This window comes from Anarhichas minor, unplaced genomic scaffold (assembly GCF_050575085.1).
Source record: "Anarhichas minor isolate MPS153535 unplaced genomic scaffold, ASM5057508v1 ptg000003l, whole genome shotgun sequence".
In the NCBI taxonomy this organism is placed as follows: domain Eukaryota; kingdom Metazoa; phylum Chordata; class Actinopteri; order Perciformes; family Anarhichadidae; genus Anarhichas; species Anarhichas minor.
The window spans coordinates 4,678,672-4,702,600 of NW_027466449.1; the positions used below are offsets into that span (position 1 = coordinate 4,678,672).

A 23,929-nucleotide genomic window follows, 5' to 3' on the forward strand; every position below is an offset into this window, starting at 1 on the left:
ACAGCACTGCTAGACACCAGGACTGTCGCACTACTGCGTAATGGCAGCGTAAACGCCTCTGAATCTCTGGGATTATGAAGCAGAATTGAGGGAAACAAAAGGAAGATATAGTGGCTTCGGTTTGTCATGACCTTGTTTCATTTCCTGCCACTTCGGCATGGAGACAGCGCCGTCGGTATTCGCCAAAACCTCCTCGCAACGTCTGGTCTGAACCGGTTCGGGGATGTGCGCAGTCTCGTGTGCACTGCAGACTCCACGCACTGATTTCACGCAGCACTCCGCGCCCTCCTCAGGCCCCGCCCTCATTGGTTAGGACGCTCGCGTCCCGCCCACATCTCTCCGCGTGCTGTGTGGACAATGGGGAAGTTTCCGATTTGCGATTGGTTCACGCCACTCCAAAACTTTTATTTTGGGGCAGGCCCCGTATGTTCTTGTGCACGGGCACGCACAGAAGTGGAGTTGTAAACGAAGCTCGTGCACGTTTCAGCACCAAAACTCGTGGACAGCAGCCAAACGAAGGAGAGGGTGGTCGTTGTGGGCTAGCTTATTGTACTAAACCGACGAGTCTGCGGTTTGCATTACCATACCGCTGCGATCGCGGGAAAACTTCATTGGTAGTTTTGAGTCGTAAAGTGGACACTATACAGCGGCACGGCTTTGGCTTTGTTCGCCCCGGCTCTCAGTAGCGCCGAGAGCCGGATAACGGTGGAAAAGGGACACGTTTCTGCCGGTAAACATACCGTTATCTTCGGCTCACTCGTGTCGAATTTTGCGCGGTCTGGGGTTTCAACTAGCTGCACCACGGGGAGACTAAATGGCTGCAAATGAAGGCAATCGAAGGTGATACAGAAGACTGTTGGTCCTAGCCGGTTGGGTCCAGACAACGAGCCGTGGTCCTGTTTTTAGCCATATCACAACCTGCTCGTGCTGCTAGCCGCCGAGCTCTCCATTGTGTGAGCCCCCGGATCACCACACACACACACACACACACACACCTGCCGCCTCGCACAGCTACAATTGTGTCTTTTTTTGTGCCGGATATATTTTTTTTTTTACTTTAATCCACTCATCCAGAATGTGCTCTCGGGTTTGGTTCGTGACCGACCGCCGTATCAGCCAGGAATACCCTCAGGTGCAGATCCTCCGGGCGCTGAAGGAGCGCTGCGCCGACGAGGACGTTGAGTTCCGCTCGCTTCTCATGGACCAGATCGTGCTAACGATCAGCGAGGGACAATTAGGCAAGTATCACACAACCAAACCAAAGCAGCCGGTGCGTCTTGGCGTGGGCTGTGTCAATGGCTGGGTGCAGTGGAGCTGATCAGCGGTGATCTTACGTGGTCCCACAAAGTTATAGTGGCAGGCGGGTATTGTTTGGGGACCACACTGCTGTGAGGAAAGGAAGGGCTAGCCCGGTCTGCCTGCTAGCAAGGAAGCGAAGTGTAACCACAGACGTGACCGCCTAACCCACTTTCCAGCGAGAGTGCCTCCAGAGGAGAGCGAGGATGCTTGATTTGATTTCGCTGAATACGTTACAATCCCGGCAATGCCGTCGATCATACGATGTACTTAATATCACAAAGGCAACAGGGTTTTTTTTGTTACTATTACAGAGGACTTGTAATTAAAACAATGTGCTATTTGCTCTCATGTGCTGGCACCACAGCCCACAGGAGGCACACGCGCATGCTAACATGCTTCACATACAAAGGGGCGTATGTGGACTAGTGGTGTTTGAGTCATCAATTCAAATATTGACTCTGTAAAATGTGAGAGATGTTATGTAGACTAGATCCAACCAGCAACTACATTGATGTCTTTACATTGAGTCCAAATAAGTATACAGGTTAAAGGAGGGAAAACATGAAGCAAATCTTGCATCAATGGAAAGTAAACTAGTAATTATTTAATGCTTTTTCATGCTGAATGACTTAATGCAGAGAAACTTACGCACATAACTCTGGTAAACACAAGATTTTTGTGTGCTTTATTTTGCATTATTACTTGTGGAGAAACTCAGTTTTACAGATCTATCGATTAAATCCTAATTACTACTAATTGATTTGGTCGAGGGCAGCCCTATGTATCAGCTTCATCTCTCAGGTTTTCTGTATATTTTTACCACACTACCCACATTATGTCACAATGACAGATCTTATGTACATTTTGTTATTGCTTGGTCCAGAACACATTGTTTGAGCTCAGCTTGTTATGAGATGGCAACACTTTCTCACTATTTACCCAGGAGGCCCCGAGAAAGAGATGGTAACAGTAGGAACTCTCGACAAACAGACACACATGGAATTCATCGGGGCGGTGTGAAGTGGGGCTGGTGTCACCAGATGAGAGGCGTGCGGGTCTCAATTAACACATAAATGGTGTAGGCTGGCACTCTGGCAGATGCTGAATAGTTTGGAGACCATGTGGGATGAATCGGGGTGAGATTGAGCGAGCACGTCCCTCGCAGGCGACATACCGGTGATACTGTTACATCAGCTCTACTGTACGGATCAGTCACGGCAAAGCTTTTCAACTCAACGCGGGGAGTATTAAAGCGGAAGGCATGACATTTAATAAATCGCATGTCTTTGTAACACCTTAGTTCAGCCAAAGGAACATTTGTGAACATAAGGAAATCCTGGAAACGGCTAGTTGTACAGAGAATATCACATAAAAAAAATCACATTATGACGCCGTTTCTGCTACCATATCAAGATCTTATCTAAAGAACATGCTTATCATCAGAACATGCAAAAATATATCAAGGGAAATACTGAAATTGAGACCATATTAGCCAACACGGGGAGGTAGGTATAGGCGGCTGTCTAGACCTGTGGCTTAGCAAGATACACACAACTGGAGCAGGGCAGTTAGCATGAGCTGTAATACAGCCTGGCCCCAAGTCTGCGTACGTCTTCTGAGCCTTGGTTTAACATCACAGATTAACATCCAGCGGACAGATTAGCCACGCTGTGGGCTTGCCACACATACTCTGTGGAGGCTTGCTGGCCCTGTACACCGAGCATTACGTGCAGCTTTTTTTTATCTACGTTTGAATCAACCCCCCGTTACATTTACACATAGACGACAGTAACTCTGGAGCTGGAAGATACTTTCCAGTGGAAACTGCAGCTTGACCACATCGTCTTTACCGAGATAACGTTGCCAGCCTCTTGTAACATGCATATCCTTTTAGATTGTCTCAATCGCTGTGTGGATTAGCAATACAGCATCAGCATACTGTACACCATCAGTGAGAGTATGCTATCCTTACTGTTTCTAACACAAGTGGTATGTCACCATCATGTGATCAATAAGGTCCTTTTGGTCACTGACCAAAGACTTATTCTCCACTTCATACGGTCTTGAGTGCATTTATATTTGAATAAAAACCAAAACAAACAATGTTTAGGTTAAGTAAAAATAAATGTTTTTTTTTACTGAGATGACTACGTGGTATTTCAAAGTAAAAATGATGGGAAACAGACTCTGATGCTGGAGCTGGTTCAAAGATGAGCTTTACGCTAGTAGTAGATGCTACATTAACAACTTCAGGTTGAGGTCCCCGGGTTCAACGTTGCCCCAGGAGGAGAGATAAGTCCACATACCGGAGCGAGCCAAACCAGTATTCAGTCAGCTAGAGGCATTTTGATATTTTATGGTTTGTGCTGCTTGAAGATGTTGAAACAGAGATATTTTACGACCCTTTGGAGTCCTCCAAAGGGTCACATGTCCGACCATCGAAGGAGAATAGTTTGATCCTTAAATAACCTGCAGTGTCTCATCTGCAAGTTCTCTCATGCAGTCAGGAACATTTACATGTTATTGGTATTGCCAAAGAGGCTCATAGTAGCTTTGTTAAAAGCAACAAAAAAGAGAATAATATGATAATATCAAATCATTTATGTGACAGCAGCATTGACTGACACTCGAACTGATGTTGCATCGCTGTAAAAACTCACTGTGTTGGGAGGAAGCTGCAGGTTACCACAAACCCACAAATATTAAGGAAAGAGTAATGTTTCTCCTCCATTTTCTTCCCTGATTTTCCTGTCATACCACGTAAGCAGCTCAGCGCACAAGCTGACAACAGCCCCCACACTAAAGTTGTTCAGTATTACCCGTCGCTCTGGCAGGTAATGACACATTACAATAGCAGTGGTGGATTTGTTTTTTTGTTTCTTCCAGCCACATGTGGCTGGTGGGTAAAAAATATGTCCTACACAGCATTATGTCAAAAATATAAAAATAGCCATTGAGTAAGGTTTGGCAAGACTGTGTACAGACTCACTCTGCCACCATACCAAAGTACTTTCTCCTCCATTCTCTCCCACAAACCTTATAACGACATGTTGCATTACTCATTAATAACAATTGACTTCATTGTATACATATAGTATATGAATATATATATGACTAATGCATATTAAAGTATTAAAGTCATCACTGTAGTACTTGCACACCGCATTGAACTGCATGCTTCTGTGAAGTGTGATGTCAAAGACAACTGGCATCTTCAAAAAACAATCTTCATAAACGCGTTTCATTCCTTTCAGAACTTCATCAGTTTAAATCAGCCAAAAGAAGTCAGAATGTGCAGAACATGACTCTACTTCTCACCCGATGTATAACCTCAGACATCGTATGAGTTCATGATCCCAATCCCTCGTCTTCTTTAACACAGCATGATGATCGTTTAGTAAATGATGGTCCCATTAAAAGTAAAATAAACAACATGCTTTAGGGCGTGGCTACCTTGTGATTGACAGGCCGCTTCCACGGCCCGTCTGGGAGTTGTCCTTTTACTATAGTCAGAACTTTCACAGTGTGTTTTCAGTTCATGAAAGTAACCTTGTAACCTTTTGGTCGCCTGAAAAAATGTCTTATTCAGTGTTCGGTTTTACTTGGCCTCACAGTATAGGCCTATAGTATATGTTTTTTTTGTGTGATGTTAGTTACTGATGACTCTTATGCAAATTGTCCATTGAAGGCATTGTTAGCCCAAAACGAACCAGAGGAAACTGTAGATAAACCTGCTGCCCCATCATGCTAATTGAGACAGAATACCCAGACCCAGACCGGACCCGCCGGCCTCGCGTTGGCACATCATTTGTCAGCATGGCCTGCTTTGTGACGTTGCAGCGGTATGCACAGAATGCTTGTAATGCTTGTTAGCTTTGTCGGGCAGATTGAAAATGGGGACACACACATATATACAGTCCGTTGAACCATAAAAACATCACGCTCTGTCATAGAGGACAGAAGAAATCCCATCCGCTGTCACTCTGAACACATCACGTCCACACTAAATGTAGACACACACAAAAAAAACCTGCACGTTGCCTTTGTTGTACACCAAAATGGTCAGGAGGGGTTTCTGAATGTTTTTTGCAAATGGTCACATGACGTACAGTGCAGTGCACACGAACACTTGCACACATGAATAGCACTGATTCATCCGGCTGCCTCGTTGGTCTCTGTTTGGTTCCCCTGGAGATGGAGACGAGCGCCATGAACAGAGAATACTGTCTGTCAAAAAAGCATGCGACCGCGTCCCCTGACACTTCCCACTGTAATGCCATTCTCAGAGCTCTCTCAGTGCTCTCAGTAGCTGCACAATCAGAGCAGTGTGGCCGGAGAGACAGTAAATCCTCCTGCTTCTAAACTGAGATTGTGAGCAGGAGGAGGAGGAGAAAAAGGGAGGGGCGGCAGTATTTTCATGGCTTCATACTGCTTTCTTATGCCCCTCCCCTCCCTCCCTCCCTTCCTTTCTCTGTGTTAAGGCTACAAGACATCCCTGACCTTTTCTGCCTGCCGCCTCGTCCCTTGTTCCCTCCTCTACCTGTCTCTGCACAGAGAAGAAGAAGAACGAGTGCCGGCTGGGCCCCGCCCATAGTGCGCGCACCATACACACACTATATGCGAGCTCGAGGCACAGCGCGCATCTGCCGGCACATCGGCGGCTGTCTGTTCTTATTATGTATGCAGCAACCATCAAGCTTCTGGTGACCTCTGATGATCTCAGCCAGTGGCGCTGTCTCTGTTGTGAGCCTGCAGATTCTAAGATGGCTGAAACTCAGGTCATGGTTAGAGATGAAGTGCTGTGCTAGTGACAAATGTGTCGCCTCCCTTTTATCCCGTACACATATATATATATATATATATATATATATATATATATGTGCATACCCACACGAACACACAGGTTTGGTTGTCACCCAATCTGTTCTTCCCGATGAGCCGTTGGGTGGAATCGCCTGCTCAAGAATCTCACAGTCTGTCTCTGTTTCCTCCTCTCTCTATCGGGTTGACAAAGTAACACCAGTCACCAGTGAAATGCTGCCAAATCTCTGGCTTTGGCCGGTGAATTTGCCATCTGTGTTTGGCAAATATCAAGCCAATATTCCATCAAAACTGTATTCTGTTCTGCAGATCCAGATAGCTGTTGATAGAGGCTGGAGAGATGGCGAGGAGGGAAGTTAGTGTCACGCCGCGTGTTCAGTTAGCCCTTTGTATTTACTAAGCTTGCACTCGTATTATATATATATTATTAAGTGGTGTCTGAAATTGGTTTTTAATGTCTCAGTCTGTCAACAAAACACCTTGAATTTCAGATAACAGACACTAAAGACTATTATTTTGCTTTGTTCATAAAAATTGATTACCAAACACAATATAGTGTTTCCAACCACGCCTTTCTCCATGATGCGTGTTCATGTGTGATGACATTCGAGACCCTTGGGGTTTCAGACATCTCTGGCTACCCCACTGCCCTACATTTAGACAAGGTAGCGTATCGTGTTAGTTAGCACATCAGCGAGGCCAAAAGGCAGAGGGAGAGCTGGCAGCGCTGCAGGGGAGTACTGTTTATGGATATGGGCAGCATGTAAATAATCGTATCAGCTAGCGAGGAACCCTTCCAAATTCATGACTTAACACCACCAGCCTGGGAGCTGGCTGCCTCTGCCCGGTGCTGTAACCCGGCCAACTCTCAGTCTGAGCTGTGCGGGGACGACTGCAGCAATGTCCACAAAGAGTCTTCATAAGAAGAGTTTACTTCATTAGGAGATGGTGGATTACCCCCTTCCCAATATTTCCAGCTCTTGTAGATATGACTTTGGGGGATGTAACGGTAGATGTAAACAATGACACGTTGCTTTTCTCACCTGGCAAGTACAGAAGACAAGCGAGGCGTTGGCTGATGGCTCTGGATGAGAGTACGGTCTCGCTATAGTGGCTCACAATTGTATTGCGTGCTCTGAAGAACTTACTATATGTAAGAGGGGTTTGGATACTTGTTTAATGATGGCCTTCTTGTTTCCACCACCGCCTTCCTCCCCCACCCCGACCGTCTCAACCTCCAGGTCTGCGAGTGGAGCAAGAACTGGTGACATCTTATCCACAGGTGGTGGTGGTACGGGTGCCCACGCCCTGGGTGCAGTCAGATAGCGACATCACCGTGCTGCGCCACCTGGAGAAGATGGGCTGCCGGCTGATCAACCGTCCCCAGGCCATACTCAACTGTGTCAACAAGTTCTGGACCTTTCAGGAGCTGGCGGGCCACGGCGTGCCTCTGCCTGACACCTTCTCATACGGTAAATCAATACTTGGAGTTTATCCTTTTTTTCACAGTGTTGGTGTGTTGTGGTGGCGGGACACGGCGCTGTCGCAACTAAGGCGTCAGTCCACAAGTCAGTGGAGGAAAAGTGTGATTGCAACTGGCTTCATTAATACTTCCCAGTGTGTGGACAACAAGTAGTCCACGCTGCATTGTACCTTTATAAATGGCTCTAGGGGTCCAGTGCAGACGACAGAACGCAGACTGTAATTCCCTCAGCGGAGCGCACAGACGGATAAACACAGAAACCTCTGGCTCCAATAGACGTCTCCGTCACAGCACCTGCTGAACCGAAGATCTAGTCAAGCTTGCTGCAAAGCCTCAGCTCTGTCATACATCAGTCATCAATTATTTATGAAATGATGTCCCACGTGATTGTGTTTCAAAAAAATATGGACAGCCCTTGCTGCTTATGTCAATGATAAGGCTGTGTTTTAGTCAAATGAAGTGATTGTTATATATTATGTTGTGATATATGTAAATAGTGTCTGCAAGTATGTATAACAAATTATAGGGGAATATAACTGCATCATCTACAGTGAAATGACTATTAGCATGAACGCCATCACTGCTGTGTCAAGTATGTTGTTTTTTGGACGTTTCAATCACATTAGTCGCATCACAGGCTTCAGGCCATGTGTCCGTATAACAGTTTAATATGCCATTCGTCAGACAATCACTGCACCACTGCAATTACTCAAAGAACAGAGAGAAAAACTCCATTTACATACCGAGTCACATCCTCTGCCCACTAAACCACGTGTATGTAAAGTTGCCACTGTTGATATGTGGGGGTGCGGCCCTCACGAGCACAAGCCGTGCTGCTGTTTTTATTGGTTGTAGTTTGCTGATTTTGTAAGACAAAAACCGACAGCGGTGTGGTGTTTGTGAGAGCAGACAGAGAAGGAAAAGAAAGAGGAGGGGGGGGGTGTTTGGCCTACATTCCATCCATCTCCCTGCACAGTAGGCCGGGCGATGCATGCAGAGCGGCTGGAGAGCTTATGTAACACCCCCTCAACGCCCCACCCCATGCCCCCCCTCATGATTTTTCAAAATAAAAGATGCCATTGCTCTCCCTCCTGCTCTCCACCTCAGCAGCTTATGACGTGGATGGACCCACATTTGCTGCCCACTCTCTCCTCCTCCGCTCCCTCTGTTCTTTCTCCCTCTCACTGAAAACATCATGTGAATCTGGAAAAAACTAAAAAAAACATGCGACGGGGTAGTTCACATCTGTTCACTTGGGCGAATGCCAGATAAGACCAGACAGACAAACAAAGAGAGAGGCAGACAGTAGTGGAGTAGTGGAGATGGAGAGGAAAAAGAAGAAGTTACACATCTTTTTCTTTTTCAATATTTCCAATCGCTTCTCAAGCCGAAGCACATCTGTTGCTGCACGAGCTGCCACTCTGACTCAAAGTCAGATATGGTCAGCCGCTTCACATTAACGCACCCCTCAGTGACTGCTCTGTTCCAATCTCATGAATCAAGCAAGCAGCAAAAAGCGATTACAAGCTCAGGACAACACTCCTACAGCCTCGCTGTTTTTTGAGTCACTTCTGTTGCCATGGCCACACACACCCTGTTCAGCCCGCTGTAATGTGTGAACCATGCTATCAAAACAAAGGAGTTTTTTTTTTTTTTACAAAAACGATATATTTTGACACCACTATGTGGGTGCATGTTTCTGGGTGTGTGTCTGCTGCGTGTTTGTGTGCATGGCGTATCCCAGGAGGGCATGACAACTTCCGTAAGATGATTGACGAGGCAGAGCCGCTGGGCTACCCTGTGGTGGTGAAGAATGCACGTGGCCACAGAGGTAAGACCATCAAGTCTATTTCTTCCTGTCACCAGCTCTATTCACCACACCACACCTTAAACAAAAGAAAAACAAAAGAAATCTGTTTTCGCTGCAGGCCCCCGGCGGCAGCTCAGTCCACCCCGACATGAAATTCGTTGACAGAGTGTTAAATGATTAGAACTCCGGTGCTGCAACAACCAGCGCGACAGAAAAGCTTGCAGAATGATCTGCTAGGTTAATCACGTCTGTTTCTAGTAAATTGACCCCGGTTTCCACTCATTTTGCATGAATTCACAGTGGGGCTTGTGTGGGAAATTTGAGCCTTGCCGTTGATGTCGGAGATGAGCCCCAGTGTCTGCTGACCCATTGGGATTTTCCTATTCATAGTAATTGACACATGAAGGCCTCGCCGAGGAATAACAATGCACCGTGGCTCGCCCAGGCTGCCGCCATAACGCATTGTTAGGGAAAGCAGCCGTTGGTCAACCACTAACTTGACCCTTTTTTATGGAGTTCTGCATCTCAAGGCTTGCTTTCCTCCCCTCTGTGTTTGACCATTGTCATTGGCTTAGGTCCAGCGTTCCTTTCTTCTGTTGAGCAAATATAAAGGCCTGCAAACAAATATAAAAGGTCTCTTTCAAAATCAGGCCAATACTAGATCCCACATGTCATGTGATTTTCCTGGCCAGTTGTTGGGATGTGAAATACTGTAATTCAAAACTAAGTGAATGCCTTCGTGTGCCCAATGTTTTAGTGCACACCGGTGCAAAGTAGTCATGTGTTTCAGTGAGTCACAGGACCATGATTCCCTGCTTGTCTTGTTTTTGTAAAGTGTGCCTGCCACTGTCCGTCCTCACGTCTTCATGATGTTACCAGGGGATTGCCTTGTCATCTCCTTTGGATTGTCACCTACTCACAATGTACACACACACACGTAGCACGCGCAACATTTTCCCTGGTGCTGGATCAGGGCTTGACAGCCGGGAGACGGAGCCGAGTGGAACTAATTAAAACAGGCGTTTTCTATCCTCTGTGAGAAGCAATTCTGCGGCTGCCAAGAGGAGCGTCCCATCTATTATAGGGGACACGGGAACTGGCATGAGACTTGGTCAGCAGAAGCAGCTACTTGTCAGCAAGACTTTGAGGAAGTCACCCAACCTCAGCTAATATCACGCAAATGTCAGACCCCGCACGCATCTTATCTTCATGTTCACATAAAACCTGTCTACTTTATCGTCACAGCCTGAAAACTAGCTCATCTTTCCTTTTGTTCCTTAATCTTATCCCTCCTCCTTTTCCCCTCAGGCAAGGCTGTTTTCCTGGCGCGGGACAAACACCACCTGACAGACCTGTGCCACTTGATCCGGCACGACACCCCCTACTTGTTTCAAGAGTACATCAAGGAGTCGCACGGCCGCGATGTCCGGGTGGTCCTGGTGGGCGGCCGTGTCATCGGCTCGATGCTACGCTGCTCCACCGATGGTCGCATGCAGAGCAACTGCTCCCTGGGTAGGCAGACGATGACACACTGAATTACTCAACTATTGAGCACTGTCACACACACACACATTACATTACTGAACTCGCTGCCCCTTCCCCTCATTTACTGTCACAGTCACCACCAAAGCCAGCACTGTCGAACTGGAACGGATCCTAATCTTGGAAAACGATTCTATATTTCATGTTTTTCTTTTGACTTTGATGTAATGATCCTTTGGATCTTATGGGATCTGTGTTTTTCAGACGTATTAAAAGTAATAGACAGGCATTTGTTCTAATCATTTGCGTATATGAGGACAATATTTAACGATCATATCAGTGTCAAATCAACGGGCTCATCCTGAAACTGCCCCGGAGACATGAAGTGACACAGCATTCCAGCTGATGACACTGTCATCAACCTGTCAATGTCAGAGCTTGGACAGGTTTGGTCTAGTGGATGCTGGAATGTGCCGTGACATATTTAGGACACCAGCCATCAGATTATTCTGCATTTATGAGACAGATCATGTTGACACTGACTGTAGGTGGATCTGATGTGGTGTTTCCTATATCATCCCCATATACTGTATTAATACTGTTTTAATATTGCTCTTGTATTAATCAGTTGGATGTCTCTCTCTGGATCGTTAGGCGGCGTCGGTATGATGTGCCCGCTGAGCGAGCAGGGAAAGCAGCTGGCCATCGAGGTGTCTAACATCCTCGGCATGGATGTGTGCGGCATCGACCTGCTGCAGCTCAACGACGGCTCCTTTGTGGTCTGCGAGGCCAACGCCAACGTGGGCTTCATCGCCTTCGACCAGGCCTGCGGCATGGACGTGGCGGGCATTGTCGCCGACTACGCCCTGTCGATGCTCCCCAGCCGCCTCACCCGTAAGATGTCCCTGCTGTCCGTCGTGTCGAGCACCAGCGAGACCAGCAGCGAGCCGGAGGTGTGCCCCGTGCCCACCGGCGGCGGCTCGCTGCCCGAGGCCGTCTGCAACATGAGCGTGGGTTCTACTTCCAGCGAAAGTGACCCAGAGCTGGCCGAGCCCTCCCAGTCCTCGCCCCGCCAGTCCACAGCCCCCGCCCTCCCCGATCTCCCCGATCCAGCCTACAACTTCAACACTCTTCTCGCCAATGAAATGAAATTATTGACTGAGTAAGATTCAAGCAGCTTCATGCACACACACACACACACACACACACAAACACCACAAATACATATTAACAACACGCAGACACACACCTGTACGCATGCCAACAGACATTTCTTTTTTAAAACACATGTCAATCCAAAAACTATGAAAACATAGAATGTTAAATGCAAAACAAGAGCAGAGAAAGAAAAAAAAAAAAGTCCGCACACATACAGACACAAACCACAGAAAGACAAAAACATGAGCCTTCTCCTACTAACTCCTGTCAAAAGTAACAAAGATCTGAGGCTGCTCCCCTGACTCTCCTCACTTTGCACCTCTACTCCCAAACGGCAAACCCCACTTTCCAAACTTAGCTCACACTCAAGCAGGGTGGCGGCACGGTGGTGGGATATAGTACATAAGATGACTGCCAAATTGGCCTCTCCTAGTTTCTATTTTGCAAAATAGCAAGGGTGAAGGTAACTATGTTTTTTTTGTATTGGGTGTGGGATTCCCATAAAAGGCACATGCCATATTTTTATCCTTACTTTACTCTATTATTTAAAGGCAAATCTACAGTATGTTGTCATAAAAAAGGGGGTTTCCTGCAGGGGCTGGTTTGGTGGATTGGAGGCAAAATGAAGTCACTTTTTTTCAAGTGATTAGCTCCTCGGGAGAGGAATACATCCTTGTGCTCGGCACATTATACTGTTCCAATGTAGCAATGTCGTGCTCTTTTCAAGGACACAGAACAGGAAGGGGACCGTCCTACAGCAGCTGGATTTCATGTCACATTTACTTCTTACTCATAAATAACTGAAATGAGACTTGAATTCACTACATATGTCATATGTTGTAAATCCAACTACAACAGAATGTATACACAATGTTTTACGGCTCCGATAACTAAAATCCCAATTTTTGAATCGCTAATGTAGCCAGAGCTTCTACCTTCCCCGTTAACAAGAGGCCGACGTTGTGCTTGTCAGAATGATTTCCCTTTCATGCGTCAACAGGAATATTATCAACCCAGACCACAACCCCCACAGCACCAGAGAGTCCTCCTGGGTGCTAACACGGTGTCCATTCACTGCCAGTGAAGCAGGCTCATATAAATGTCAGCAAAGCTGCACTAACCTGAGCGAGGTGGGAGCAACAACAAATAGCTGTTCTGTTTCAGAGTCACATCCCGGACAATAAAGAAAAATGAATTGAGCGCCATGACTCGAATCCTAGCTTTTAATTCCGTAGCTAGCTTGTTTGATTAGCCTTACCGGCAGCAGCAGTCTGCGGCTTTTTAAAATTCATTTCAATAGCACTTTATGATAAACCGATGCTTTTTTCTTTTTTTTTTGTGTTGCTCAGATGACATATTTAGGAAACACAATACAGTGTGAAAGCTGCGTCTACACATGCGAACAAAATATACCTCAAAACAGTGACTTTTCACTGCCATGACGACATAGTTATTCAGACATACAGTACATATCAGACTGGATCCTTGTGGTTTTCAAGTGGCCCCTGATACACCAGGTGTTCCTTCTCTTTATGTCCAAGAGCTAAAACGGTGGTAGTGTTATTTTCTTTTATTTTAGCTTTTTTTTTTGTACATATTTAGTGAATTAGCTTCATACTAGTGTCCGGCGGATGAAACTGGAATGGCCGACATAACTGCCAACATTGAAATCTTCTTCAGCTAACGTGGACAAACTTGTTCGTACAGACCTGCAATACTGAAAAGGTTGAAACTGAAAATTGGTGCTAACATTTCTGGATTTGGTCAGATGTGTTTTCACAGTCATATGATTTGTAGATTTTACTTTTGTTGTTTTCACCTTATTTTTTGATAACAATGGAGTACCTAACACACACAAATCTGTTGGCATGATGTACAAATAAAAAAAATGGGAACTATATTTTTTGCAGTCTCTTTGATTAGAATCCAGGGATTTCAGTGGCTAAGAGCTTCTCGCGTATGGTTTTTGTTCCAGTTGATTCGCCTCCCTTGTACACCTTCGGAGATAGCTATCAACATAGAGGTCGGGTATTCTGGTGTATGTGTCATTCAGTGAGAATAATACTTTACAGCTCTGATCAAAAGCACAAATTCTCCAGTGCCACGCAGTGACGTCCATGTTTTTAAACCCTTTCTGTTGAACACTACTCAGGGAAGCAGCCTGGATCTCACCCCCTGACCCCCAAAAGCACGACATATCCATTGGAGCTCGAGACATGTCAAAAAAAAACATTACACTTACCTACAGGCAGACAAAAAGATACACAAACAGTGAAAAAAAGGTTGTAAACTACAGTATGAGACTGAGGCGTATACCATGGTTAACATTCACTTTTTTTCCTTGCTTGTTTTATATTGTTCCTTGTTTTCTTCCTAATTTATAGTATTTTTAAAGAAAAGAAAAGTGGTTTTTGTGCACTAATATTGTCTCAATAAAGTGAAACCGCTGTGAAGCTTGATTTTACTTTCCTTTTTCTTGTGGGCCAAATTTACTAACCGCCTGGAATCTAACAGGGGCCCGAGGGTGCCAAAATCTGAACACGAAACAACAGGGAATGCAGCTTTTATTTTAAGTCTGCCTGTCAAGTGCTCACAGTGGCTCCACTGAGAAGATGACACCATTTACACGCCTGTGACGCCCCGTTTCTACATAATGAAAGTATCTGACAAACAAACTGTGAAATCCTGTGATGTCCACTCTCCCGACACGCAAGGGCTGGTGGCCTTGATCATCAACAAGTCACATCCCGACATAGAAGCTCGTATGAGCGAACTATCTCCAGATGTGGTTGTCCCCTCTTTTTTTTTAAAGTCTTTGTCTTTTTATTGATGCCTGTGTCCTTCTACATTGTGTACGTAAATGTAGATCAAAGATCACATATCCTTCACATTTGACAAGCCAGCCATAGGAAAGAGTGAAATGTTTCGTATCATTCCTACAGCCCTGTTATTTCAATCTGTAGTTTACACGGCATCCGTATGCACACAGAGCACATCTAGCCGTTTCGGGTTAGCACTGTGCCCCGACAACTTTCACAATGCCTTTTCATTGTCTGGTTCCCTCTGGGAGCAATGGTTTGAGGATCATAGTTGAGTCTTGATCCCAGTTCAGGTGGGTTTCTTTCTGCTTGGTATGTGTACAACAATGGCCATGATAAAGTGGATACAAGACATGGACGCTGCAGAAAGAAACGGGTACTGCGTGGTAGTGACACGGGGAAGGAAGAGAAAACGTGTGCAAATCATGAAAGTGTGTTGGCCTGTGTGGGGGGCCTGGGCAGCCTGGAACAATTGTGTTGGGACCTCTCTGGACTGGTCACTGTGTACAACAACACACAACAGAGCACAAGGTTACTACTTAATTCCAAAACTGCTGCTAATGTATATTTGGCGCCAAAATTAAAAAGGGAATATGCGAAAATCTGAGTGTTTCCACCTTTTGCTGCCTCTCGACACATGAAAATTAATCTGAATGCCAAAAAAAACAAACATTTTGTTGTTCAATTCAGTACTAGTGACACTAGTAGTGGGATGATTTTAAAGGTGATTCTTTGTTTTGATATAATGAATAAATGTTTCAGAATTGTATATAATATGAAGAATTTCACTGCAATCGTCGGGTTCATTTTTTTGTCAACGTGTTTTAAAAGGAACCTGAGGTTTGCGTCGGTTTACGATGTACTTTGATTTGCAGAAGGAAAATGCAATGTTTATGCTCTGCTGCCGATTTATAGACATTGGATTATATTTGCATAACACGGTGAATAGACGACGAGGTTCTGGACTGCTAAGTACGAGGTACGCAAAAAAAAACTTTGCGCAAAAAAAAAAAAAAATGGTTTTAGCAAATGCCCGAACCATTATTCAGTTCTGTATCATTCTGGCAGTGTTACGAAATGATCCCGAAATCATGTTATTTACAAATGTGCATAATGATGTAAATATATATCCTCCTTTTTTTTAGATTCAAATAAAGATGAGTCATTATTCAAAACCAATGAAAATGAGTCTCCTCCTCCTTTTATCAGCATTTCAATATCAAAATGTTTTTACATGCTTATACAATACCGATTCACAACATCTGGATAAACCCTACATTATCTCAAAAGCTCTGTCCTCTTTTATTTGTCTCTAGTTCATTGAGCTCTACATTTGAACGGGTGAATCATTGTCGGCCTAAACAGATGCCCCGGTGAAGCACATCTGTAAGCAGAGGGATCAGCAGGGCCGGTACTGTGACTAGTGAGAACCAGTGTGTGGCTCTGTCTGTAGACTCTGCACCAGCTGCAGCAGGCCCTGGATGGGTTCTGTCAGGTCATGGTTCGGTATCAGCTGGCTGGCCTGCAGGGCTGTGCTGCCAAATCCCAGTGCCTGGCAATAACACACACACAAACGGAAACAAACACAGCAGCTGCAGCTGTTAGACTCTCCGGGGAGAGTAAAGCTGACTTATGTAATAATATAAGTGAAAATTGGATTGCAACCTGGTCGGCTTGACTTATCCCACTTAACTCCTCCGACACAAACCTGACGTGGTACGTCGTTACACTGTCACGGTTAGGAACCAAGAGAAAATGAGGATATCAACGCACTGATTTATACTGCTGACAAAACCATGCATGCTAAGATGGAAACATGACAGGCACAATGTGGAATTCATTGAAGTTTGCAGTGGAATCCGGGGGAATTCCTGCAATTTGTAAACAGCTATGCATTGTGTAAGTGTTACTCAAGTGTTTGTGTTAGTGTTATATCCACCCAGAGCTCTCTCAGTCGTGAATACCAAGGCTCCTGTGCATTATTTATTTTTTACTTTGTAGTTCAATAAATATAAGGAAAAAGAGAGAGTTAGACTGAACAGTAGATGTGTGGCCTGATGGCACAGAGGTTGAGCAAATGTTATAGCTGACAACGATCTCCGTATTGAGGAAGGCAAGCAAAAATGTAATCAAAGATACTGTTCAATCAGGCCCTCAGCATTAGTTATGTAACACCATCCTGGTGAGCCATTGTCCTTCCTACAGCTGCCAGTTCATTAGTAACTGTGCTAACTTTCCTATGTTGCTTAACATTTTGACCTGAGTGAAAAGTCACCATTTTAAAAGAGTTTTGGAAACTGGTGTGGGTGAAACAACTGTATTTCATCCAGCTGTACCAAACCACCAGATAGAAACATGAGTGTAAAAACAATAGAACACATAAACTGATAGTCGTCTACCTCTCTGGTGTCGTGTCTGTTTCTATGAGTGAGGCTGTACTTGCACTTTGCCATAAGATCTTATCCAATCTTCAATCCCCACCTGCCCAGGACCCACTGAACCTAAGACCCCAACACGGTGTTAATTCTGTGGCAGTCACCTCACTGGTACAGCACGTCCTGTAGAATCAGTGGTATGGACACACACACACACCATTTCTCACATTCTCTAAACTGGCGTGACACACTGGAGATCTGCTCACTCATCTCACATCTAAAGAGGTGCGGTTTTCACACACAAAAAAGCATTCGAGGCATTACAGAGACTGGAGGACGTCAGAGAATCGAGACAGTCAAATCAACTCCCGCTAATTCCCACCTCATCTTTACGGCTTTACCAATTAGAGATAATCCCATCTTGAGTCCGGCCGGCCAAAGCAGGCGTTGTAAAGGGGAAATGTGGAACTGTGTCACTGTGTCACTGTGTCAAACCGAACCTTCAGTGCCTGGACACCTCGACAGGTGACTCACCTTTAGGGAGTCTCCTCCGAGGAACCACAGCATGGCCAGGCAGTGGGCCACCAGTGCAACCTGAGCCGAGTCCTTTCTGGAGTAGTTCTGCTCAAACTCCAACATGGATTTTAACAAATCGTGCACTTCAACTCGCTGGGCTGAAATTGAAAGACAGGGATAGAAACAAAGATGCGTATGTTCGCTGACTTTTACACTATACTACCCTGGGCATAAGTACATTGTATATTTGAAGATTGAAACACCTAATTCATTTAATCGTGATCAACATAAAATTCTGGTCTTGTCTGCGTCTTCTGTATAGTTTGTTTGAGCTTCCACACCCACTTTACCCAAGGGAGCCTTGGAAATTGCACGGCAGCTAACAGGCTTAGAATCATATGTAGGGCAGCAACTGCGATAGAGGCTAGTGGTGCGGATGCTGCACAGCCAGAGATGTGTCAGCACTGGTCTCAGGTCAGCCCTAAGCATGCTGGTGTAAATCTGGGGTTTAGCTTTCGGATTGCACAGAAAGTCAGCTCAGATAAATATAGGCACTATTGACCTTGTTTTTTTTTTTTTAGTGATACGCCGATGGAGATCTCTGCTGTTTAGTGAGTGGAGCCAATGATGGATTGGTGATGAAATTTTCTGATTCTTTCTGTTTTAATAGTGCGGCAAATCCTAAATGGTGGTGGTTCTTTATCACATTCAAAGCGTCCATGTTTGATGACAACACTAACCATAAGAGGGCTCCAACACCCTGTCAGGATCTTGGACGTTTTGGGCGTGGGTCTCGAGGAGTTTGGTCAAATGGCCGTGCCAAGTTTGTGCCACCTACAATATGAGCAATAGAAGATAAACCATGCAGCACATAAACAAAACAAAAAAAGATTTGGAACAAATTGCCTCATGCCTGATCACATCTGATTTATTTTACCTTAGAGTACAAGGAACGAGCAAGGAGCATTTTGCCCTGTTTGGCAAACACACCAGCCATGAGAAAGTAGCCGCCACAGGCGACCGTGCTGTCCAGACCATATTCCTCACTGGCAAAGTATATCTGAGAATGAAATCAGAGAAATCAGCTTTTATAGGAGCTATTTTTATATGGATTTCCAAAGTTGGTGGGCGTACATGACACAAAAAGAAGCAAAATGTTGTACATCCTGAGAGATCAACAATGTACACCATTATGCTGTTCTGATCTCACTCAGATTTAAAAAAATATTTACAAGCTGTGAGAGAAGTTCATATGGTGATCAAAGTGCGGGAACTTGTGCTCATTTTGCTTCTCACAATGCAGACAAAGTAACTGAACAGTTGAAAATACTTCATGTACTCTGGTGAGCGAGTTACTTATGACACGGACATCATTTGCGAAGTCGAACAGAGCTGCTTCAAGGTTTCCAGTCGCCGCGTGGAGGCGGCCCAGGCTCCTGTGCAGCCGGTGGTGGACTGAGTGCTCCGGGCTCTTCAACACCGCCCACTCTGCCTGTGCCAAGAGCTCCGTTACCTGGGCTAGATCACCCAAACCTGGAAAGTACAAATGCACACATTAAACATCATATGAGGGGAAGGAGAAAGGAGACGATTTGAGCTCTTTCCTCACCCATGTTAGCATCAGCCAGTAGCAGGTAGGCAGGGACCATTTGGACAGTCTTGGGGCCGTGGACGTCTTTGGAGTAGCGCAGGCAGCACTGGGCGGCCGGCAGAGCCTCCCGGTGTTTCCCCTCAGACAGCTTGCTCTGAGCCACCGACCTGCAAATCTCAATCAGCTCCACCTAAGCAGGGAACCAAAACCACTCTTTTTACTGACAGCAATCACAGGAATATCCCATGTAAGCTTGAATACCACCATTGTAACACCCACACATTGATCACTGAAGATGGAACTCGCTCTGGAAACCAGACTAGGAAAGCAAAAAGGAACCGTGATGTAAATTTCAGAAAACAATGTTCAATTTAACTTTAGGAAAACAATAACTTTGTCAGCTGTTCTCTACGGTAGTTATTCAAAGGAAACAGAAAAACAGTTTTTAAGTAGTTCCCTGCACTTACGTCAGTCACAGCACATGACAACCTGCTGCTCAAATAAAAGACTCTCGGGGGAGAACTGAGACTAAAACAGTGTAGAGTGCAGTGAGGAAGCCCTGTTATCCCTCTACCCTTATCGATTCTGTGTTTCATGACATTTTCACTCAGCTTACTTCGTAATAGCAAAGGTCCGTGTGTTTTACCGTCACTGTTTCCTGAGAGATAACACAGTCTGCGTCTGAATTTGTGAGAGTCTGTGCCGTCTTGTTGTTGTTGGACAGCTAATTCTACCATTTCATTGTGTGCTCCGGGTTTGGATTCGGCAACTTAAGCCGTATGAAATTATGACAGCTAAAACAAAAAACCTGGAAGGGAAACACTAGGCCGTTCGAGGGAAAATAAAAAATGGCCTGAAGATAGTTTTCAGACTCCCATGTTATTCGTTGCATTTTCCTTGACAGTGAGAAACCTAAACTAGACTCAAACTCAAAACAAGAAGTCTGTGTGTACATGTGGTCCCAATGCATCACATAGGTCCTCACCTTATTAGGCTCTGTCTCAGCCTGCTGGAGAACTTTTGGGGTGCGAATGGGAACCAGCAACTGACAGATTCTCTCATGGATCCCCACCCAGTCATCCTGCTGGTGCTCTGCATTACTGAGGATTACGGAAGTGCAACTTCAGGTCATGTTTATATTCCCATACTGACTCCCTCCCTCAAGTCAAAATTATTCAAATAGCCTCAGTGTCACATCGCAAATTTGCCTCAAGGGACTCATTGCCTCAGTTTCCCTCTTTCAATTCAGCCGGCTTGGATCCATTGAGTCCCCTCTGGGCACAATGCGGGGGAATGTTGTGTAACAGGAAGGTACGGAGGACAGAAATTAGTGGCAGCGCAGCAATCACAAGCAGAGTCAGTTCTGCAGGTTTTTAAGGGTTTTTAATCCAACAAACCTCAACCAACACAAAACAACAGAAAACGTAGCTCAGTCCAGAGCTCGATCAGTTAACTAAACAACTTCGCTGCAACTTGTACTGAGGGAAATGTGTCTACACTGTTTATATCAGTTGGTTTGCTAAGCAGAGCCTCTATCCCATTTAGAAAAGAGCATCTGAGTGCACAGAGGGCATGCTGAAATGTATGCCATTACATAACTGGTCTGTAATTTTGTTCATCTGGCTCGCCTCTCCTGCACACTTCTATGGAAACTGTCTTGGTTTTCCTTGCTTTTTTTCTTCTTCTACTGAAGAGCATGTGTGTTCGCGCCAGTGTATTTGTGTTTCTGGCCTTGGGACAGAGGCAGCGATCCGGCCACGTCACATCAACGCTGACATACAGTAGCTGGTGTGCACACAAATAAAAGGGGTCTTCTAGGGTCGCGGGGTCACTATACTTTCTTGTCTCTGCTGAGCTTTCTTTGCATATAATTCTCTGCATAATAATAAATGATAGCTTTACAGTCTCATGTTGAGCCACAGTAAGTAAGTCTCTTAACATGTATAAACTGTTGTATTTGTTTCAGTTCTAATAAAAACTCCTGTTTTCTCCCCTTTATACCTTGTTCTGAGGCTGAATGACATGTAGGCTATAATGTTCATAATCTAACTCGACAAAGACGTGTAGTTCATTTTAAAAAGGCCGAGAGGGAAGCAAACACAATAAGTGTCTGTAAGCTCCTTTTAGCAGACTGGCGTTAATGCATCATCCCTTCACATAAATCCCAGCAGGGAGGGACGTCACCACGTGCTCCTCCTCACTCCCCATACTGTGCCAATAAGGGTTTCACCGAGCACCATCTTATGATCTGTAATTGACTCTGAAGAGTTGTCCACCTATGCTGAACGGTATTGTTGACCTTCATTTGAAAAAAGAAAAAAAAGATGAGGTGGACTAATTCAAGCAAGGGCTTCCAGTCACATGAACAAAAAAAAACAACCGTTTTGGTGATTGTATTTCCAGCTGTTCCTCTCCCTCCTGACGACACAGTCACGTGATCGTTCTTCACGCCGACGTGCTACGTGCATGGTTTATCTTGTGGCGTGTGCTGTGAAACAAATATGGCGAACACTGCCACTTAGCGTCCGAACCGCAGACGTGGTTTGAACAAGCGCACACAAAAATAAAGAATACTAGACGAGTTATCTTGCGTATGCTCTCACACATTAATGTCCCGACAGCCGTGAACAGCCCTACCGTGTCATGTCGAGGACAACTCGAACTTACCAGTAAAAGGTGACCCGACACTTTGTGCATTGCAGGCGCGCTGCTCCTTGGCAAAGTTCACATAACTTTTTCTTTCCTTTGGGTAAGGCGAGAGGAACTACCTCTGATGCTGTCCCCTTTATACGAGGTTGAGCTTGCATTATCACAAGAAAGCCCGCTTAAAATGGGTCAAACACACGGCCAGTGTTATGCTCGTTTTTCAACCAAATTAACTGATGCCAGTTGTTGAGAAACTCAAAGTTTACGGTCGCTATGCAACTCTAGCTACGGCAGTTTCCCTCTCTGCTGCCGTTACACACACACACACACACACACACACACACACACACACACACTGTAGTCTACGTAGTGCATGTAATGTAGGATACATGTTCTTAATATGATCAAGTAATGTCTAATGTACAGCTTCATTTGGTAACAAATGTGCGTTTTATTTAATGTATTATCAAAAATTAAAACAACAACAACAGACTTGCACACTTTCATTCTTTGTGTGATATTTATTTCAAACAGCTACTGAACATATTCTTAATATCAGCTTTAGGTACAAAAATATACATATTTTCAGCTTTCTCTTCAGGCGTGAAATTAAAAGTTATTAAAATGCCTAATAAGAGCTACAACACTATTAAAAAATACTTAACACTGCTTTGGTATTTACCTTCCTTGGTCAACACAGGACAACAAAACCTCTTATAGTAAAAAAGAAGGGCAGCATTATATATTGGATTGATATTGAGGAATCAATGTTTGCAAAAGGAAAAGAAAAATACATGTAGGCCATAAAAACATGATCAGATCAACCAAAGCCTGAGCAATGATCATATAGGCATTTGTGACTCCTGCAAAAGAAACATTTCTGATTAACAAGAAGTCAATTCATTTTTTTGTTTTTGTTTTCCCTTTTCTGGTCACTCTTTCTTACGCAAGTGGATGTATATGACCCCGCTACACAGCAACAACGGGACACACACCCAGGCCAGGATGAAGCAGTAGCCAAAGTGTCCAGATGTCAGTTCTCTGGAGTCCTGAAGGATTTCCTTATTGTGTAATGTGTAAATGAGAGCTGCAGAAAAGGTGGACAGCCCTAGAAAAGAAAAGAAGTTTGTTTTAGTTAACCTGATTCATTTCATTTACCTATATGATTAATGTCATATACAATAGAGCGACAGCAACAACCACCTGTTGGGCAAAACAACATGAATACATCACAACATACTAACTTTTACTTCCGGCAGTGTCACAGAAACGTTAATATCTGCAAGCAACGCAAAATCTGTGTCGGTGTTTGCTTGACTCCTTCAATATAGACTTAAAAAATAGAGATGTAGACAAATCAGATGTATACCTGATCTACAATATTACACAGGTTTGTACCAATTTAGCCATCTCTAAGAGTAAACTAAAGCCACTGTACTCAAGGATACCATTATATAAATTAACCTAAAATTTAGATGCCAAAATGTAGCTTATTTAGTAGATTTATCAGAGCAAGCCTTTTTCAAATGGTATCATCATACTGAGACATGTCTGCAGGACATTGTTTCACTCCACTGTTACCTGCAAAGACTTGACACAGCCCAGTGAAGTAGAAGAGTCCACCCTTCGACATGGTGAACAGTTGACCCAGGAACACCAAGAAGGAGACGGAGGAGAAGACCACTGAGAGAACCATCAGGACCTGCATTGCCTTAAGCCACTCTGAGAAAAAGAAAACATTCTGACATCTAAAAAACAGTCTTAGTTCTCAGTGTTTACCTTTTGGAGGGACATGTTCATATGTAGAGGGAATGAAAAAGACATTGTTGCTTACCAGTTTCTCTGGAGGATGCACACAACCAGGTTCCTGTGAAGTTGTCAAACCTACAGTTGTACCATAGGTCGGAGTTCTCCATGCCATCCCACACC

General features: G+C 44.7%; 3 protein-coding genes across 3 annotated transcripts; 1 reads left to right on the top strand and 2 right to left on the bottom strand.

The window, feature by feature from the left end:
- Nucleotides 1-824: 824 nt before the first annotated feature.
- rimkla (ribosomal modification protein rimK-like family member A) lies at nt 825-12,230 on the top strand. Its single transcript, XM_076090931.1, has 5 exons — nt 825-1,238; nt 7,362-7,592; nt 9,348-9,434; nt 10,722-10,925; nt 11,550-12,230. Exons 1-5 carry the CDS (start codon nt 1,076-1,078, stop codon nt 12,059-12,061), a joined length of 1,197 nt encoding a protein of 398 aa, XP_075947046.1. The 5' UTR covers nt 825-1,075; the 3' UTR covers nt 12,062-12,230.
- Nucleotides 12,231-15,287: 3,057 nt separating this feature from the next.
- zmynd12 (zinc finger, MYND-type containing 12) lies at nt 15,288-22,167 on the bottom strand. The gene is given in 8 exon segments (XM_076090932.1): nt 15,288-16,424; nt 17,782-17,921; nt 18,498-18,597; nt 18,701-18,823; nt 19,133-19,296; nt 19,373-19,544; nt 20,340-20,454; nt 22,022-22,167. Coding segments are annotated over 8 exon segments (1,086 nt in total). The 5' UTR covers nt 22,162-22,167; the 3' UTR covers nt 15,288-16,292.
- Nucleotides 22,168-22,676: 509 nt separating this feature from the next.
- On the bottom strand, nt 22,677-23,929 carry LOC142948880 (epithelial membrane protein 3-like). Its single transcript, XM_076090933.1, has 3 exons — nt 23,835-23,929; nt 23,582-23,722; nt 22,677-23,108 (listed from the first exon to the last, which is right to left on the bottom strand). Exons 1-3 carry the CDS (start codon nt 23,914-23,916, stop codon nt 22,933-22,935), a joined length of 399 nt encoding a protein of 132 aa, XP_075947048.1. The 5' UTR covers nt 23,917-23,929; the 3' UTR covers nt 22,677-22,932.

Coding starts and splice junctions, on each gene's coding strand:
- rimkla (XM_076090931.1), top strand. CDS start 1,076: ATGTGCTCTCGGGTTTGGTTCGTGACCGACCGCCGTATCAGCCAGGAA. Junction 9,435..10,721: donor GAATGCACGTGGCCACAGAG/GTAAGACCATCA, acceptor TTTTCCCCTCAG/GCAAGGCTGTTTTCCTGGCG. Junction 10,926..11,549: donor GCAGAGCAACTGCTCCCTGG/GTAGGCAGACGA, acceptor CTGGATCGTTAG/GCGGCGTCGGTATGATGTGC.
- LOC142948880 (XM_076090933.1), bottom strand. CDS start 23,916: ATGGAGAACTCCGACCTATGGTACAACTGTAGGTTTGACAACTTCACA. Junction 23,723..23,834: donor TGCATCCTCCAGAGAAACTG/GTAAGCAACAAT, acceptor TCTTTTTCTCAG/AGTGGCTTAAGGCAATGCAG. Junction 23,109..23,581: donor GCTGTGTCAAGTCTTTGCAG/GTAACAGTGGAG, acceptor TTTCTTTTCTAG/GGCTGTCCACCTTTTCTGCA.